At 38.9% G+C, this 16,516-nt stretch overlaps 4 protein-coding genes and 1 long non-coding RNA gene across 9 annotated transcripts; 2 read left to right on the top strand and 3 right to left on the bottom strand.

Moving 5' to 3' along the window:
• Positions 1–468: 468 nt before the first annotated feature.
• SmydA-7 (SET and MYND domain containing, arthropod-specific, member 7) lies at positions 469–3,029 on the bottom strand. The gene is made up of 3 exons (XM_018010814.2): positions 2,699–3,029; positions 1,375–2,638; positions 469–1,298 (listed from the first exon to the last, which is right to left on the bottom strand). Exons 1-3 carry the CDS (start codon positions 2,749–2,751, stop codon positions 1,146–1,148), a joined length of 1,470 nt encoding a protein of 489 aa, XP_017866303.1. The 5' UTR covers positions 2,752–3,029; the 3' UTR covers positions 469–1,145.
• LOC149268839 (uncharacterized) lies at positions 2,796–3,685 on the top strand. Its single transcript, XR_016270581.1, has 2 exons — positions 2,796–2,933; positions 2,992–3,685. It is a non-coding gene; the product is annotated as an uncharacterized LOC149268839 (long non-coding RNA).
• On the bottom strand, positions 3,484–7,617 carry dmpd (F-box protein dampened). The gene is made up of 6 exons (XM_018010812.2): positions 7,416–7,617; positions 6,819–7,196; positions 5,491–5,739; positions 5,229–5,427; positions 4,859–5,166; positions 3,484–4,796 (listed from the first exon to the last, which is right to left on the bottom strand). Exons 2-6 carry the CDS (start codon positions 7,095–7,097, stop codon positions 4,068–4,070), a joined length of 1,764 nt encoding a protein of 587 aa, XP_017866301.1. The 5' UTR covers positions 7,098–7,196; positions 7,416–7,617; the 3' UTR covers positions 3,484–4,067.
• A 102-nt stretch (positions 7,618–7,719) lies between these two features.
• Positions 7,720–15,038, top strand: RN-tre (USP6 N-terminal like RN-tre). Of its 5 annotated transcripts, none has more exons than XM_018010811.2 (7): positions 7,720–7,879; positions 8,635–8,998; positions 9,641–10,322; positions 10,389–10,771; positions 10,842–10,906; positions 13,658–13,712; positions 13,787–15,038. In XM_018010811.2, the coding sequence occupies exons 2-7, from the start codon at positions 8,805–8,807 to the stop codon at positions 13,851–13,853; spliced, it is 1,446 nt and encodes a 481-aa protein (XP_017866300.1). In that variant the 5' UTR covers positions 7,720–7,879; positions 8,635–8,804; the 3' UTR covers positions 13,854–15,038. The 5 variants fall into 5 exon arrangements, with proteins under 5 accessions (XP_017866300.1, XP_017866299.1, XP_089327784.1 ...); XM_018010810.2 differs by having other exon boundaries at positions 13,607–13,712; XM_089471658.1 differs by lacking the exons at positions 13,658–13,712; positions 13,787–15,038 and adding an exon at positions 12,014–13,247.
• LOC108615948 (arginine-hydroxylase NDUFAF5, mitochondrial) lies at positions 14,949–16,474 on the bottom strand. Its single transcript, XM_018010820.2, has 3 exons — positions 16,052–16,474; positions 15,739–15,994; positions 14,949–15,676 (listed from the first exon to the last, which is right to left on the bottom strand). Exons 1-3 carry the CDS (start codon positions 16,180–16,182, stop codon positions 15,068–15,070), a joined length of 996 nt encoding a protein of 331 aa, XP_017866309.1. The 5' UTR covers positions 16,183–16,474; the 3' UTR covers positions 14,949–15,067.
• Between the last annotated feature and the right edge of the window lie 42 nt (positions 16,475–16,516).

Here is a 16,516-nt window from a genome sequence, read left to right as displayed (position 1 = left end):
GTTAAAAGTTCATTTTAAAATTGATATATCCCTCTGAATCAAGTGTATTCATCTGATTGTAATTTTATAGAATCATTTTTTAATTTGAATTGTAATAAAATAAAATATCTTATGATATTCTCTATTGTCTGCTATGGGAGACTGTCTGATCAAATGAATAGCCAAAACTGTTAGCAATGTTGACCAATGTTAGTTAAAATATAGTAGTCAGAGATAAAAATCATTTAAATTTTTTTGAAATTTGTAATTAGTAACATTTAAATTAATATTTTGTGAACTGAACTACCCTGAACTGAATAAAGATGGGAAATGATATACCATATTGAGGAGGGTTTTTTTCTTATTTTATTTTATTATTTTATTTTATTTATTTTTATTTATTATTTATTATTTTATATATATATATATATATATATATATATATATATATATATATATATATATATATATATATATATATGTGTGTGTGTGTGTGTATGTATATGTATTATTTTCTTTATTCATTAAGCTGGATAGTTTCTATAACAGTTCAAATATTTTACAATTAGTAGATTTCAGGCACTCCAACTCCACCACTCGACCATAATATGCTTTGGTCAATATTCACATATGTACGCCATTATCACATACTAAAAGTTTAATAAGGACTGTCTATTTACAAGAACAATAATTTAGTATCAATTTTCCCTTAGTGTAGCCAAAACTACAGGCTGAGTGCAGTCGATGCGTCAACTGCGCTGTTAGCAGAGCGTACGCTGTGTGAATGCGTTGTTTGCTACGTATGTACATATGTATATACATATGTTTGTATAAATAAAGAAAAGCGTGATTTTAATGTAATATAATTTATTTCAACCGATAAAAAGATCTCTATTGTAAGCATTCAAATTTTTTGAAATTTTAGCTACAAGTTCGGATTAGGGAAATATTGTTGAAAACATGCATTGAGAATTAAATTGTCTGCCAAACATTGTTTTATTTTGGCCTCGTAAAGAAGAAACCCATTTTTGATGAAATGAAATTTTTCAGCATAAGATGTTTTCAGCATGCGATTCTCTTCCAAAAAATTATATTTTCTACATATTTTACAAATTTTCATGTTGATGAACAACATTTCCTATCGAAACTCTCATTTCTAAGATATTTTAATGTTTCCCGTATTTCATTAGATCAGATTCGATGCGCTCTAACTCCATAGCAATGCGTTCGGTTAGAAAACCCTCGGCCGAGTTCTCTGGTTCGAATTGTAACAAATCCAGTGCTTCCTTGGCCACCGATTGGGCACGCTTCAGTTGCGCCTATATAAATGAAGGATTTAGGCATGGATTATGGCTAAGAGTAAACTAAAGATTATATAGTTTACGTTCCACTTACGGCGTATCCCTTTTTGTCTACATCGCCTTCGGAGAACTGCAGTTCGGTGAGTTCCACAAAGGACAGCAGGTACTCGAACAGAGCAATCGCATAGAGCTTAGAGATGCCGGGTATGACCGCACGACAAATGGGCAACAGATCACCGCAGAGCTCCACGCGACGTGCTAGCAATTTCTTGCAGGGATCATTCAGAGAATTCATTAGAGCTGCTGCACGCAAAATGCTCGCAATGTTCTGTTTTATATCCAGCAAGAGGAAATGATTGGGATGTAGCAGCTGTTTGTTCTGGGCAAGGAGGGACTCATAGACACTCAGCTCGCCCTTCGCATCGACCAGAGCACCGCCGACTTCAGCGAGCAGCTCGTGGACATCGGCAGCTGGTATAACAGCTCCGCAGCTCACATCGAGGCAACGCCAATTGCCAGTTCCGCGCAAATCACAAACGGCATAGCCATCAGAGCAATCCCGACACTTCATGCTGCTCATGTGGGTGCCCAGTTCCGTAGGATCCAAGCAACGTACGCAGGCGCACTCCATGTGCCGCGTCATTCGCAACTGATGCTGTCGCTGGCTGGTGCCCATTAACGGATTCGCATAGGATGTGAAGATGACCTGGCCGCTCTCAAGGGGCACAGCGGCATATAACTTCAAATTGAACTGCTCGTCTAGAGCGACCACCGTATTGGGGACACAGCTATGTGGCAAGTTAGCTCCGCGCACATAGACGCCTTTAAGTGTATCTCCATCCCTTGCGGTCACCTCGTAGGCGCTGCAATCAATGCGAATGCAATGAGCATGCAAGGCATCCGATGTCAGTTGCTGATCCGGCAAAGCCTCTGCTAAGCCACTGTCCATTATTGGACGCACCACCTGCTCTTCATGCTCCTGCCAGACTCCGTCTTCATTTCGATAATCTTCCAGCTTAACTGGTCTTTCCAGCAGTATTTGGCATTGCGCCCGCTGATCCGGCTGTTCGAGCAACAACAAAAGCTTCAGCAGCGCACAGATGCCGTAGTTCTTAATTAGCAGATCTTTTCCGATTCCACTACCGGCTCCACTCGCGAAGAACTCGCACTCGAACGCATCGTGCTCGCTGCAGTCCATGCACAGCGGATATACCTGGCACCTGCGACATATAACATACGACTCCTGTAGACATTGAGCGCACTTTAGTCGATCGCATTCCCAATGGGGCGCCACCAGCAGAGGCTGCTCCTCCAGCAGCGTCTCGCCGGGCTCAATGCTTAGGCTGGCCACTAAATGCCTGCAAAATTTGATATATATTAACTAATCTATGTAGATGTTTCCACTGATTTTCCAGCACCTGCCCAATTTCTCATCGTAGATATCTTCCAATTTTTCGCTGTATTCTTGCATCTGCTTTGATTACGTGTTGTACGTCTGCAAAAATACAATAAGACGAAATGTGTGTTTTCACGGCAATGCGACCAAGCAGCGACTGCCAGACGCTTTACTTGGAACTCGCCAATTATAAATATAGCAGGAGCGAGTCTCTCTCGACTGGCTGCCGCGCTTTCCTAAGTACTTTGGCTAATTGCGTGAGTATCTCCACAGACATATTAGATTATTTTTAGTTAGTTGTCTCTTAAGCAACAGCGACTGCCGATTGTTCTCTTTACTGGACGCACATATTTTTATGTATTTTCAATATGCTTAGTTGATGATATCGATAATTAACGGTTTCAATTGTAATTGAAGCTATCGCAGATAGAGAACGATGTATCCGATTTTATTATAGCAATTTTAACGATGGTTCCCCATGCGAAACAGTTGGCAGCCTTGTTGATTTATAAAACTTCGTTAAATTTTAAATACAAGTTTTGGTGCTAAGGGCTTGTCTAAAATAATTAAATTGAATTGAATTTGTTACACGATTGGCGTCTACCAGTATTATTTAGGTTTTTTGAATTTATTTGATAATTTATTATCAGTGTAACTTTTTTTTACCGTAATGTAATAAGTGGCAGCATTGTCGGTTTCTGGCGTTTTTTGTTTTTTTAATAGCGCAGTAAGAAAAGTATGCCTGAAACGATGAAAAACAATGGCTGATTGAAGAACACTAATCTGTTCAATAAAAACGTCGGAAAATTGCAATTGATTTTGTATGCATTAAAGTTTTATTTAAAATATTTCTTTGCCATTTCTTTTTTTTGTTTGTTTGTTTTGTTTCACACCTTCCTTATTTTGTTGTGTTGGTGTGCTTTATGTGGCTACTAATATTAAACATTATGCTGCTTTTAAATTATAATTATGGCTTTTGCTCCGCCGATATATCAAAACCACATACAAATTGTTGTGTATATGTGTTTTCAAACAATTTTAAGTGTTTTTTGCTTCCGGCTGTATTTATGTGTGTGTGTATAGAACATACAGATACATTTTGTAAATGGTAATAGTAATAATAATAATAATGATAATCAGAATGCCTAATGCATTCGATCTTCGTAAAAGATACATATACAATTACATATAGGTAACTATATATATGCATGTATATTTAATTTGATTCCTCTGTTGTTGTTTTTGCTTTTTAACACTACATTGCGCGCACACAAACACTCACACACACACACACTTTCGCTGGGTGTGTGTGTGTGCGCGCGACTTTTATATGTAAATATATGTGTGTATGTATAAGTAGTAAAAAATTTAATTTGTATATGTTTTTATGCTTATTTACTGCGTTTGCCAGATGCATTTAAGCACCTATTGGCCTTTTGTACTCTACGTGCCTTCTTCGCCTCCATTTGCTCCACGAAAACTGCATTGCCCAAATGGGACTCAGCAGTTGCTTGAATTGATTCACTTTTGATTGGCTGGAGCAATTGCAACTGCTGCTCGTTTCCCTTTTCCATTTCATTGCCATTGGGAGGCAGCATTGGCACCAGCTTAATGGACACTGGACTCACAATCACGCCGCTACGTTGATGATTGCCATAAAAGAGTTTCGTCGAATAGCCACAGCTGGTGCTGCCGCTGGCTTCGACCTGTTGACTCGCTAGATCCTGAGACGGCGATGTCGCATTGGACGCAATTATATTGGACGTTGCAGCGATTTCGCTGTCCATCATCGTTGAAGCATATTTGCGTTTGAGATTTTTGGCAGCCGAATTAACGGCTAACAGCTTGGATGTGGTTGCCTCATCTGGCAGGGCGAATGGGTTCTCAACGCTTGCGTTCAGCTCACACCCGTCCACATTGGCGGCAGCCGTCTCATCCGCCTCGGTCTCATCGTTGATTATGATTATGTTATCCGGATCGACACCCTGATTGACCAGCGCTTTTAAATCCTCGTGCGGTAACACTGGAGTCACTTTTAAATTGCATGAACTGCAGACCGACGGTATTGCAGGGCTCTTAGAGCGCCAGAATTGCAGCTCGGTTTTGCACTTGTTGAGTTCCTACAACGATCGAAATATATATAATATCGAATATATTAACGGTGCACCGTCTTCTTACGCACCTGCAACAATGTGGAAAATTTGCGTGCCATTTCTTCATTCTTCTTGTCATTCTCGTCCAGGCGATTGGCATATTCCAGCGTCTGCTTCTGATGCTCCGCCAATAGATTTTGCTGTTCGGCAAGCTGTTTGCTCTGCTCAGCGGATTTGCGTTTGCAGTTCCTTAGCTCGGTGCGCAGCACTGATAGCTGATTATTGTACATCTTCATGCCCTGCTTGATCTTGCGTATGCCCTTACGCAACACCATGTGGTTCTGAGGTGGTGAGTTATTCGAGCTGTCTGAGAGATCTGAGCTAATTGCTAAGGTAGCTGGAATTGGTAGAGAAATTGTTTTAATCACCAGGTGAAGAATTAAAATGAGTTCGACTTACGCCGCTTTGTGGTAACGGGCAATTGGAAAAAGTCCTTGTTAAAGTAGGCCAGGCCCGGCAGAGTAGGCTCAATGCGGTCCTTAAAGTACTCCATAGCCATGGTGGAGAGATCAAATAGCTCATCGGTGACACGATAAGGACGCTGCAAGCGCGGCGTAATACTGATGTAGTTCAAAATCGAGTGCACTTCATCAAGAATCTGCAAAGGCATAGCGATTGAATTCAGATAGGGCCAAACTAATTGCTAATAAGCTTCACTTACGGCACCCGGAAAGAAACAGCAGTGACCACGCTCGATGTGCTTGCCCATGGACATTTGGAGCAACGACAGTCGCATATAGCAAGTCTCGATAATGTCGCATTCGCAGGCCAACGGATGATGACGACGAGCCGACTCGCGGCGCGGCATGCTCGACTTTATCGATTGAAAGCGATTGAAAGTCGTCTTAATCTGCTTTGCGAAAGCCGCATTCAACATATTCATGCAAATGTCGTTCATGCGATTCGACACCTGCGAAAAAGAAATCATGTACAACACATGTCCATATATTACTTTTAAGTTCATGATTCTGTTTAAATTCAGCAAGATCACAGAGCGCCAGCAACGACCCGCATCCCAAATTTTTAGCGCATCTCATAAATATATCAAATTACGATTGGCTGGCTACCTACTACACAACATATTCTCAAATACACGCACACACACACACGTGCGCTACACATGCACACATAGGCAAACATACGAATGTGGACACAAAATCAAATGCATGACAAAACCCAAGAAACAAAAAAACCAAAGATAGCGATGTGTATTGCATCTCTACGTGACACGACTTGCTCGTTTTTTTTTTTTTTTTAATACTAATAAAAATAATTGTATTAAAGGTATTTAAGATACAACATAAATTAGCATTATTAAAACAGATATAGCTCGATGTGAAACTACAAAATATTTTCCAATTGGATTTGAATTCAAATAATAATTAGAATAGACAACATATTATAACTAATAATAATACTGATAACGCTCGATATGAAATTTTACAAACTATCATCCAATAAGATTTTAATTAAATTTATATTCTATAACATTTTGATATTTCTTAGTACTGCTCGCTGTATTGTAGGCCTAGTCTAAAAGTAATAATTTTACACTCTGTCAAATGCCGTAGCTTCTTTCCTGTTTACCTGCGCACACATAAAGGCATCGTGTCCATTTATGAAACATATTATCGTGTTGACATTCGAATAGCAAAAATGATAAATATTCCAAAAACAAGAGCACGCACAAACATGAATCGCTCGGTCGAGCCACGACCCACGCTCCGCTCTAGCCGCCGATGACTTTTTAGTGGCAAAAATAATATATATTACAACAAAAACATGCACAAGTGCATGCAGGTAGTGGAATAACATGCCTCTACCCCTCGAACCGCCTATCCATCGACTACTTAGCCAACGACGACCCACGCGCATTCTACTTACATTTTGCAAATTGCTTTTTATTGATTAAATAATGAAACTCGCTTTGCACTTGTAACAGACCAACCACACCCCAACTCCTCTCCTTCGCAGCCTGTTGTCACTTACCAATCTTAAATTGCTTATTTTCTTATAATCCAAGTAGCCGAGCGTTTTGATGATCAGCTCCGTGGGCAAGTCCAGGAAATTTAAAACGGGAGCGATGGTGGCCAGCGGCTGCTGCCGCTGATGCTGTTGCACTTGCTGCTGCTGCTGTTGCTGCGGCTGATGGTGATGGTGCTGATAATGTGTGGTTCGCCGCACTACTGTGGCGCGAGTAGTTATTGGCGCCTCATCATAACCACCGGCGCCTCCCGCATTTCCACACATTTGGCGCGTTGAGACCATAGTGAACAAACAGCAAAGACACTTAGTTGTTTATCTCCAAAACTTATTAGTTGCAAAGTGCTTTGAAGTATAGGCTAAATCGTCTTTGATGGACAAATGCTAGGAAATATGGATCGAAGAAAAATGTTTAATTGCAGTTTTTTTGATTTCGATTTGTGTCGACATAATTTACAATCGACCGAAGACAGGCATCATTCAATTTAGTTCGTTTGATCGAGTCTCCTATATATATATATATATACGTGTGTATGTGTGTACAGTGGGGAACTCTTGTTGAGAGCAATTTGCTACGCACTTTAGGGATAGTGCATTTCTTACCCGTTTTATTCAATGGAATTACTGTGTGTACATTGTTTTTTGAATACTATTCAGTACGCGTAAGCGTTTAGTGCACAGCACAACACTTTTTCGTTGTATTTGCAACGTTTTCATGGACTTTTCACACAATTTTTCTCGACCAGCACAATTAAAACTACATACACGCAAAAAAAATGGTCGAAGACACAGGAACCAGCTATTAATGCTATCGATAAGTTTCTTTACGAGTATCGAGCTAGTTCTTTGCTGCCACAGTTGCCACATAGAGACGCGCGCCAAATGGTAGACGAGTAGTGTGAGGTGGCAACGCTAGTTGATGTTAACTAAACAGTAGTCTGTAAGGTGGGGGCAGTCCGTTCTGTTAAGTCAAAACTCGCTCAACATGCAGGCTGAAAAAAACAGCAAATGTGCTCATTTTCATTAATTGATCACAAATAGTATATAAATTAAAACAAAATTAAATGGTAATAAACCAAATATTCGACACGACAGCACATCAATACCAAATCAGCATATGTGAAAACAGTGAAAGCACCAGAACAGAACGCTTTGTGAGTGCGTGCGAGTGTGTGGCTTACGAGTGCGTGTCAGTATGTGTGAGCGTGAGTGTTGACAAAAAAAATGAAAAAATATATATATGTATATATTGCTGCAAAATCAAAACAGGAAGTGCATACAAGATAAATGCATGGAAACAAATATTAGTGAAAACAGATAGTTGTAAAGAATATGCTTCTAAACACTGTCTAAAAACAGAATTTAACGAAATTCATGTGGGGGCGTTTTTTTTTTATTTGTTGAGCAACTTTCTGTGTTATTTTGTTGTTGTTTTCAAGTTGATGCCGCTTCAGGGACGCTTTAAATATTATTGAATATCACGTCATTTGGTAACGCTCGCGCGCACTCGCTCTCTCACTCACACTCTCTCTGTTGGTTTTGTTGTTGCACATTTTAAAAGCAAAACTCACACGCACACACACACTCACATGCAACAAACTTTTTTGCAGTGAAATCGAAGACTTGCATTTAAATGAATGTACAAGACTTACTGTTGATTGCTGTGAGTGAGTGTTGTATATGTTTATATGATTGTGTGAGTTTTTGTACGTGTATATGTGCGCTTTGGAGTTCGTTTTCATATGTTAATGCATGCTCATAATGTTCGCTTTTATCTTAAAAAAAAAATAAAAATAAAAAGTTTCGCGCTATCGCCGAACAGCAGCAGCCGCTCCCATTCAACATTCTTGCCAAGCACACACAAACACTAAACGGAGCCACAGCGGAGAATAAAAACAACAACAAAAGCCACAGCAATAACAACAAGAACAGAAACAAAAACAGCAGCATCAACAGCAGCACTTGGATGCCTATTGCTTGCCCACGCCCACAATGACAGCCGCTCCGCCCGCCCACGATAATGGCGAGCAGAACCACCAACAACAACAGCAGCAGTACGCATTAGTCAAACGCGCCGAAGACGAACGTGAGGATATTTTCAAGCGCTATGAGCTGGGCCTGGATCCCCATAACGTCGTCGACTCCTGGGAGAATCCCACATTTGAAATCTATCACATAACAGACAAGTAAGTAAGGATGGACTTTGTTTTCCTTTGTTTCAAGCGATTAGCGGCTGTGTGTGTGGTTGTGAGCTGACTAATGCATAAATAACTGTTAATCGCAACAATACAAACATGTGCCAACAATAGGAGGTAGAGGTATTTAAGAACAGCCAAAGAAGACTTAAAAAAAGAAAGTATATAGGCATATTCCGAATTTAGAATAATCTCTTATTGGCCACATTAAATGTGAGTTTGGCTGACGCATTTTCATATCTCTCGAGCATAAGTTAATGGAATGTATGACATTCTATTGCTACTTTCTTTATATATAATTTGTCGTGATATCTTATCAGGTAGCAGCAGCAATTGTTTAATCTAATACATAATAACCGCTAATCGCGAACAATGTAATCAAATCTTTTCGAAGTGTTTATTAGAGAGAACTGTTTATCCACTTTGAGTAGCCAGCATATAATCAGATCTAAATGTAAATAAACCCAGGCTCTCCATATCTATGTTGGCTCAACATTTTCATGTCTTATGTGCATTAAAGAAAGTTAGTTCAGTTAGGAATTTGTGCACCTGATGAAATCGTTTGTCTACTGCTATCTTATCAGCAATGGCAATTGTCAGCGTTAACGTGTATTTAATGTATCTTGTTTTTAGATACGGCTTCATGCACGATTCCCGCCTGCCATCGTCTCGCGACTCCCAGGAGGTGCAGCGCACGAAGATCGAACTGGAGCGTGATAAAAAATGGGTCAAAATGCTGAATCACTGGCCTCCGCCACAGGACAAGCTACACAAGCGGGTCTACAAGGGAATACCGGATCGGATGCGTTGGCCGGCTTGGAAGCAATTGCTCAATGTGCAGCAGTCCATGGACAACAATGTGGGCGTGTACGCTCGCATGCTGCAGATGGCCAAAGAGAATGCAACTGAGACGCGGCAAATCGACGCGGACGTCAATCGTCAGTTTCGTGACAACCTGGCCTATCGGGAGAGATATAGCGTGAAGCAATGCTCACTGTTTAACGTGCTGAACGCCTACAGCATTTACAACTCCGAGCTGGGCTATTGCCAGGGCATGGCGTGTGTTGCGGGTGTCTTGCTGCTGTACATGCAGGAGGAGGAGGCATTCTGGGCACTCAACACGCTAATCACAGATCGCAAATATGGCATGCACGGCCTGTTTATTGAGGGCTTTCCAAAGCTGACGCGCTTCATCGAGCATCATGATCGCATTCTGTCGAAGATAATGCGCAAGCTGCATAAACATTTTATGAAACACAATGTGGATGCACTGCTCTATGCCATCAAGTGGTTCTTTGTGGTCTTTGTGGAGCGCGTGAGTAAAATGATGAGTGTGCCAAATTATATTCCGTTAATTTGATCAATATTTTTGTATTTTCAGGTACCATTTAGTTTAAGTTTACGTGTTTGGGATATTTTTCTGCTTGATGGCGATCGTGTTATATTAGCCATGGCCATTACTATACTTTATTTGCACAAGGACGAACTGTTGCGTCTGAAAGATATGGATGGCATTATTGAATATCTGCAAGTGAAGTTGCATAAGAACTTTGGCTATAGTGACGACGATGCCATTCAGGCGCTCGAGCGTGTCATGAAAAAGTTGAAAGATCTGAAACTCGATGTGCCCCCACCAGCGAAAACCAATGAGTTTCCCACACGGCCACTCGGCGTGTTTGTGGCGGCGGATCTCGAGAAGAAAACTGGACGCAGACGTGACTACACCGATACGGAAAAGCAAGTCTTAACAGATGTGATAACAAGGTGCGAACATTTGCGCATTCAATTTCTATACACAGTTGTTAATGTATTCACTTTATTGTTAAATTGATAGGCAAGAACAAAACGCAATTGAAGTACAATCTACGGTGTCCTATGAGACATCTGAGTGCGCAACTGGTGAGTTTTTGTATATATATTGATACCTATTCAATAGCACAACTACTTAACTTGACTTTTCTTATATACACTATATCTAACGCTTGCTTTTCTATTAATTACAAAAATAATAAACCCATTTCTTTAAATCTTTTTATAAACAAACATGACTGTAATTTGTAGTGTCTGTGGTGCAAGCTTTGAAATTAGTTTAAATATTTATTTAAAATCCAATCAAAAGTAAATTATAATATTTTACAACTACAATTTAGTCTTATGATCGTTTTAATTTTGTATACAGTTCCATTAATTGTATTTTTACCAAGCGTTTATCATACGTATTTAGTCTTGTACATCTGTAATGAAATCTCCCCATTTGTTGTATATTATTTGATGTTTGTATATATTTTTTTTTCTTGTCTCTTTTGTTTTAAATGTGCTGGTTAATTTTTATAAGATTCCAAAAGGTTTCAACTTTTGTTTAAGAGAGACAATGTCTACATAAGGGACAGACCTTTAAGAATTTCCTATTAATTTCCAAGGCTGTTTTTTATTAATTGTTTATAATGAACTTCAACCCAAAAATGAATACCAAAAATAGAAAATGTTGCATTGAGTACGCATCGCAAAGTTCGCTGACCCAATTAAGTGGTTGTAATTGGCTAAATTTAACGACCGGACTATGTGATACCCTGTTGTATTCTTTTTGCGGTTCTGGGCTGCGGGTGCGAGTTGTGGTTGTTGTGCTCACTAAAACTAAAAATAATGTATATATAATGATGAATGAATGCAAGATAAACTGCCTATGTGTATATATTTATATTATAAAATTGATTAAACTGAAGCATAAACCGTCGCTTATTAAATATGCGTCACAGTTCACGCGTCATTCGAGATTTATATATATACATGTATAATGTTCCATTTGAATTGCATTTGTCTAACAATGTCCGCTCCATATGTATATCACACGCATTTATTCAAACGCTTCAATTGCAATGTCTACGCGGGATTTTTTCTTGTGGAAACATGTTAAAACCTCTCTGTGTGGCGTCTATCGAATATTTAACTAAACCAAAAACATTCGAAAGAAACAAAAAAACACTGCATAATCTCTATTGTTCGTAGGTGATGCGTATTCAATGAAAACCTATCAGAGTATGACTAGTTTAGCCACCTCGCCGGCAATTAGTAGCTATTCGCTATATAGCAATGGCAATGGCTTTGTGATCACCGGGACCGAAGACAGCCGCAGCCAGAGTGTTAACAATCTCAACTACCATTGGCAGCAGTCGCAGCAGCAGTCCTATGCCTATATGCAGCACATCTCAGCCGATCGTTTATCGCACCAACGGCATAGCTATAGCAGCGATAGCAATAGTCGCAATCGACTCGATCTGGATAAGGCGCTGGAAGCGCTGCAAAGCCAGCAAGTGCAACTGCAGCACGAGAATCATCATCAGCAGCAGCAGCACAGCAAACGAATCCTGGTCGAGAATGGAACTGATAAGCTGACGCAGGAGAACTTAGCCAAAGCAGTCAGGCATCATAATGAGAAAAGCTATGATGTCGATATTGTTAATGATGTTGACGTTGATGTTGATGATGATGATGCGCTGAGCGTGGAGAATACGCGACTGTAGTCTGTTTATTTCATCAATCTACAATCGTACATTTGTCGTAGTTTTTAAGTTGAATTTTGTACTTGAATTTATAAACTTTATTCGATTGATTTGTCGTTGCTCAAATTGAATGCCACTTGATTAGTTACAAATTTACATTAATTAGTAATTAGATTTAATTTCTTTGGCTATCGAAAATTGTTGCTTAGCACACAAATTTGTTAAACGTAAATATTTGTTGTTGTCTAATGTCAACGTTTTGTATTTAGCGTAAATTTCTCAAACACACACGCAACTGATATTATCCTTACATATATATTGAAATCATTCATATATATACTTATTCCAAAAACAAACAAAACTGATAATTCCTAAGATACCAACGATTCCAGCAATACGTACAACGAGTTTCAATGCGCAACCTAACTAAAACCACTTAACCTAAACTATTAACTACTCTATACACGTATTTATTAATGCCAACAAATCTGATATATACCCTATATACACAAATGAAGTCTATCTACACATATATTAAAATGTAACTGCATTTTTAAATTATGTTTCTGCTTAAATTAAGTTTGCATTTATACATCATTTCATTTGCTACTTAAAACACACAGAACGCCAAATTCAGATTGTAGCTCTAGATAAAAACATGAAATAGACATATATATACAAATGTATGTATATATATATTTAACTAAAATAAATATATATGATTTTTGTACTGAAGCAAATTTTCATTTCTTATTGCCAGTTTATGTTTTTATTGCACTTTGCATGTCCTTTGAATCTAGACAAACTCTATTGCAGCTTATAATTGATAATAAATTAAAATACGAATCATTTTTATTTTGCACAACATACACTAACAAACTATTTAACAACCAATTCGCAATCCAAACTAAATGTTAAATTGTTTTTTTTTAACAAAAAAAAAAAACTGAAAATAAAATAAAAAAATCTTCAATCTACATTGGAAAACGCAACAATTGGAAAACAACGAACTACTTCTAAACATATTGGCAAACGTTACTATATCACTCTCTTTCTATAAAAACAAAATCAAACCCAAAACGAATACATAAACTATTAGTTACGCTTACTGTACCCGAGGACTCGCACTCAATTCGAAGTTCGCTTGCAGGTACTTCAGTTGCCTCTCACGGCTCATCGGAAACCATGTCGCTGGAGGACAATAAGTAAAGTCTTTGCATTTACTCAATTTTGGATTCTCAATTAATATGTTAATGATTGAAACATTCGTTTATTGCAGCATTCACTTGAAAACCGCCAATATGCTGCAAAATGCACCGCAACGTGAAATGCTGCTGGGCACCTGACGTCAGCTGCCGCCGGCATCTCAAGCGATGTCCGCCGCGGCAGCAGCAACAAACACTAAAACAGCAGCAGCATCACCAACAGCAACTACAACAACCACTACAACAAACACTGCTACAACTGCAACAAGCAATGCAACCACTAGAACAAACACTGCAACACCGCCACCCGTGCCGCCGCGTTCGCCGCTGGCGCTGGGCTGATTAGCAGCCAGGACGACGTCAACGACAACATCGACACCGGTTAGAGTGCCATACTTAACCGTTAAGACATTCTAATTGTGTTCCACGTCCAGTCATCGTCGTTCTTGCATAGTTTTTAAGCTTTGTCGCCTTGCCACAGAAAACTGATATTTAAATGTAATGTAAAACGCAAGCCAAAAACAAGTTTCTCAAATTTCTAGTTCGGTTTATTAACAAAATTGTTCGCAGTCAATCAATTAATCGGCAATTTGTATGTATATAAACATATATATATGCCTATAGATTTTGTATATAGATACTTAACAGAGTGTGCTTGCAAAGAAATTGCACAGAGCCAAAAAACAACTGACAAGGGCCAAGCTCACAATCAATAAAAAATATAAAATAATCTACCGCAAGAAAAGCAATCGAGAAATAAATGCAGATATTTCTTGTAGCAAGAGCAACATGTATTTAATACAAAATAAACTAAAGAGAATATGAAATTATAGAGCTATTATAGGCATGTTGTAAATTGTATATATAAACCCAAACAAAATACAAAGCAACGTTAAACAATATATATATATATATATATATATATATATATATATATATATATATATAAACAACATTAAAAAGTTACGTCCATGCTACCAAATATTAGCAAGTGAGCAAGTTGATATATATACATATATTGATAATATATATATACAACAAGAGCAAACGAATGATTATGATTATAATTATAATTATCTACATAATATATCTATGTATTGTTTTGTATGCCCAACTATATATATACATATTAAATTTAAGTAATTTATATATTTGAAAAACAAGTGGAAAAACAACTAAGTACATGCGTAAATTAAGTTTAGTGCGCACTGAACTTTATGTTCGTCTTATTAGCAGTTTACATTTCTCAGAATAAGTTTATTTTAACTTTATTTAAGTTACAAGTTCATTGTAAATTAAATTTTTGAAGTGCGTTTCAAACATAAATACGATTTGTTTAGCAAATATTCATAGGCTTAAGATTCGGCATCGATTTTAATTTTGCCGCCCTTTTCGAATATGTTGCCCAGATCCTTAAGGGATACGTCAGCAGTGCCTCGGGGCAGTGGCTGCGGCTGATTGGGCCCCGGCTTCCAGCCCACCAGGTAGATAATTTGAAATGTCGCTGGGACGCCTTCCTCGTTCGGTTTGCCGTAGAGCTCCTTGTAAATAGCACTCGCTGCCATTAAAGTTTCGCGACTTAGATGGGCGGGTCTATTGAAGGCGGCATTGTTCTCGGCCATGCCCTTCAGATCCCACATCAGCTCAAACATGCTGGGATAGCCGATGACTATCTCGTCCGTATCTATGGTTAACATCGTAAAACCGGCTCGATTGAGCAACGAGCCTATATCACGTATTTGAGTAAAGGGCGAAACGTGAGGAGCGATTCCGCCCTTTCTCTCCAGCTCCGCCAGCTGCAACGAGGAACGCAACTCGTACAACGTGTCACCACCAAATAGCGAAGCAATAAACACGCCATCCGGCTTTAAGCTACGTTTAATACGCGCAAAGCAGCCAGGCAAATCGTTGACCCAGTGCAGACTCAAGCTAGATATTATCAAGTCCATGGAGTTCTCTTCAAACTACACGGATAACAAATTATAAAAACAATAGTTTAATGCATAAATTTCATTCGTTTACCCACATCCAGTTGCTCCTCGTCTTGCAGTAATTTGCTCATTCGAAGCCCTGGTGTGCCCTGCGCCTGTTCCAGCATGGAGGCACTTGTGTCGGTCAAGGTCAGGTGCTCCACACACTCGGCGAGGATGTGCTTTGATATATAACCACGGTTGCAGCCTATATCGGCAGCGGTTTTGAATTCGCGCTTTATGTCAAACACACGATCCGATAAACGGAAGCCCACCTCCTCCTTAAGATAATCATATAGCGCCACATCTTGGCTGTTGGGAAATAAATTGCTATAAAAGAACTCGATGAAACTTTGTTGAGTATCTTACTTAAGTGCCGCTCTTTCTTTTTGTAGTCGTTTTGCATTTCTGTCGAAAATATTCATGTGCGATGGCTGCATCGAAAGGCAGCGCATTGTGCCATAATTGTTTGTTAAATGTTTCGCGCACGTTTTGAGCATTATTGAATAATATTGTGCCGTAATGCCGGCAGCAGCTAAGAAAACAATACTATAGGGAAACAGCTGTGTTTATGTGGGGTCCATGACATAAAGTCGGTATATAATAATATTTGATATAATTAAATTTTACTTTTTGTTTACTTTGTGCACTTTATGGTTTACGTTGTTACATATGCATTTGTAATTATTTATATTTCTTTGCACAGTGTTGAATCACTATATTTTATTTTTATCGTCGTCCCATAAAATCAGCTGATAAATTGCACGCCAGGTACGCTGTTCATATAAGTTGGGGATGGTGAGTGTGGTATATACTAATTTATTTATAAGCATA

This window comes from Drosophila arizonae, chromosome 5, assembly GCF_054131065.1.
Source record: "Drosophila arizonae isolate 15081-1271.41 chromosome 5, UAZ_ARI_1.0, whole genome shotgun sequence".
Taxonomy (NCBI): domain Eukaryota; kingdom Metazoa; phylum Arthropoda; class Insecta; order Diptera; family Drosophilidae; genus Drosophila; species Drosophila arizonae.
Note: the sequence above shows the minus strand (reverse complement) of the source record. Positions and strands in the feature narration are given on the sequence as shown.

Coding starts and splice junctions, on each gene's coding strand:
- SmydA-7 (XM_018010814.2), bottom strand. CDS start 2,751: ATGCAAGAATACAGCGAAAAATTGGAAGATATCTACGATGAGAAATTG. Junction 2,639..2,698: donor TACGATGAGAAATTGGGCAG/GTGCTGGAAAAT, acceptor CAAATTTTGCAG/GCATTTAGTGGCCAGCCTAA. Junction 1,299..1,374: donor TAGACAAAAAGGGATACGCC/GTAAGTGGAACG, acceptor TCATTTATATAG/GCGCAACTGAAGCGTGCCCA.
- dmpd (XM_018010812.2), bottom strand. CDS start 7,097: ATGGTCTCAACGCGCCAAATGTGTGGAAATGCGGGAGGCGCCGGTGGT. Junction 5,428..5,490: donor GCTGTTTCTTTCCGGGTGCC/GTAAGTGAAGCT, acceptor ATGCCTTTGCAG/ATTCTTGATGAAGTGCACTC. Junction 4,797..4,858: donor AATTTTCCACATTGTTGCAG/GTGCGTAAGAAG, acceptor CGATCGTTGTAG/GAACTCAACAAGTGCAAAAC.
- RN-tre (XM_089471658.1), top strand. CDS start 8,805: ATGACAGCCGCTCCGCCCGCCCACGATAATGGCGAGCAGAACCACCAA. Junction 8,999..9,640: donor ATCTATCACATAACAGACAA/GTAAGTAAGGAT, acceptor TCTTGTTTTTAG/ATACGGCTTCATGCACGATT. Junction 10,907..12,013: donor GACATCTGAGTGCGCAACTG/GTGAGTTTTTGT, acceptor TATTGTTCGTAG/GTGATGCGTATTCAATGAAA.
- LOC108615948 (XM_018010820.2), bottom strand. CDS start 16,182: ATGCTCAAAACGTGCGCGAAACATTTAACAAACAATTATGGCACAATG. Junction 15,995..16,051: donor AAAGAAAGAGCGGCACTTAA/GTAAGATACTCA, acceptor ATTTCCCAACAG/CCAAGATGTGGCGCTATATG. Junction 15,677..15,738: donor AAGACGAGGAGCAACTGGAT/GTGGGTAAACGA, acceptor TTATCCGTGTAG/TTTGAAGAGAACTCCATGGA.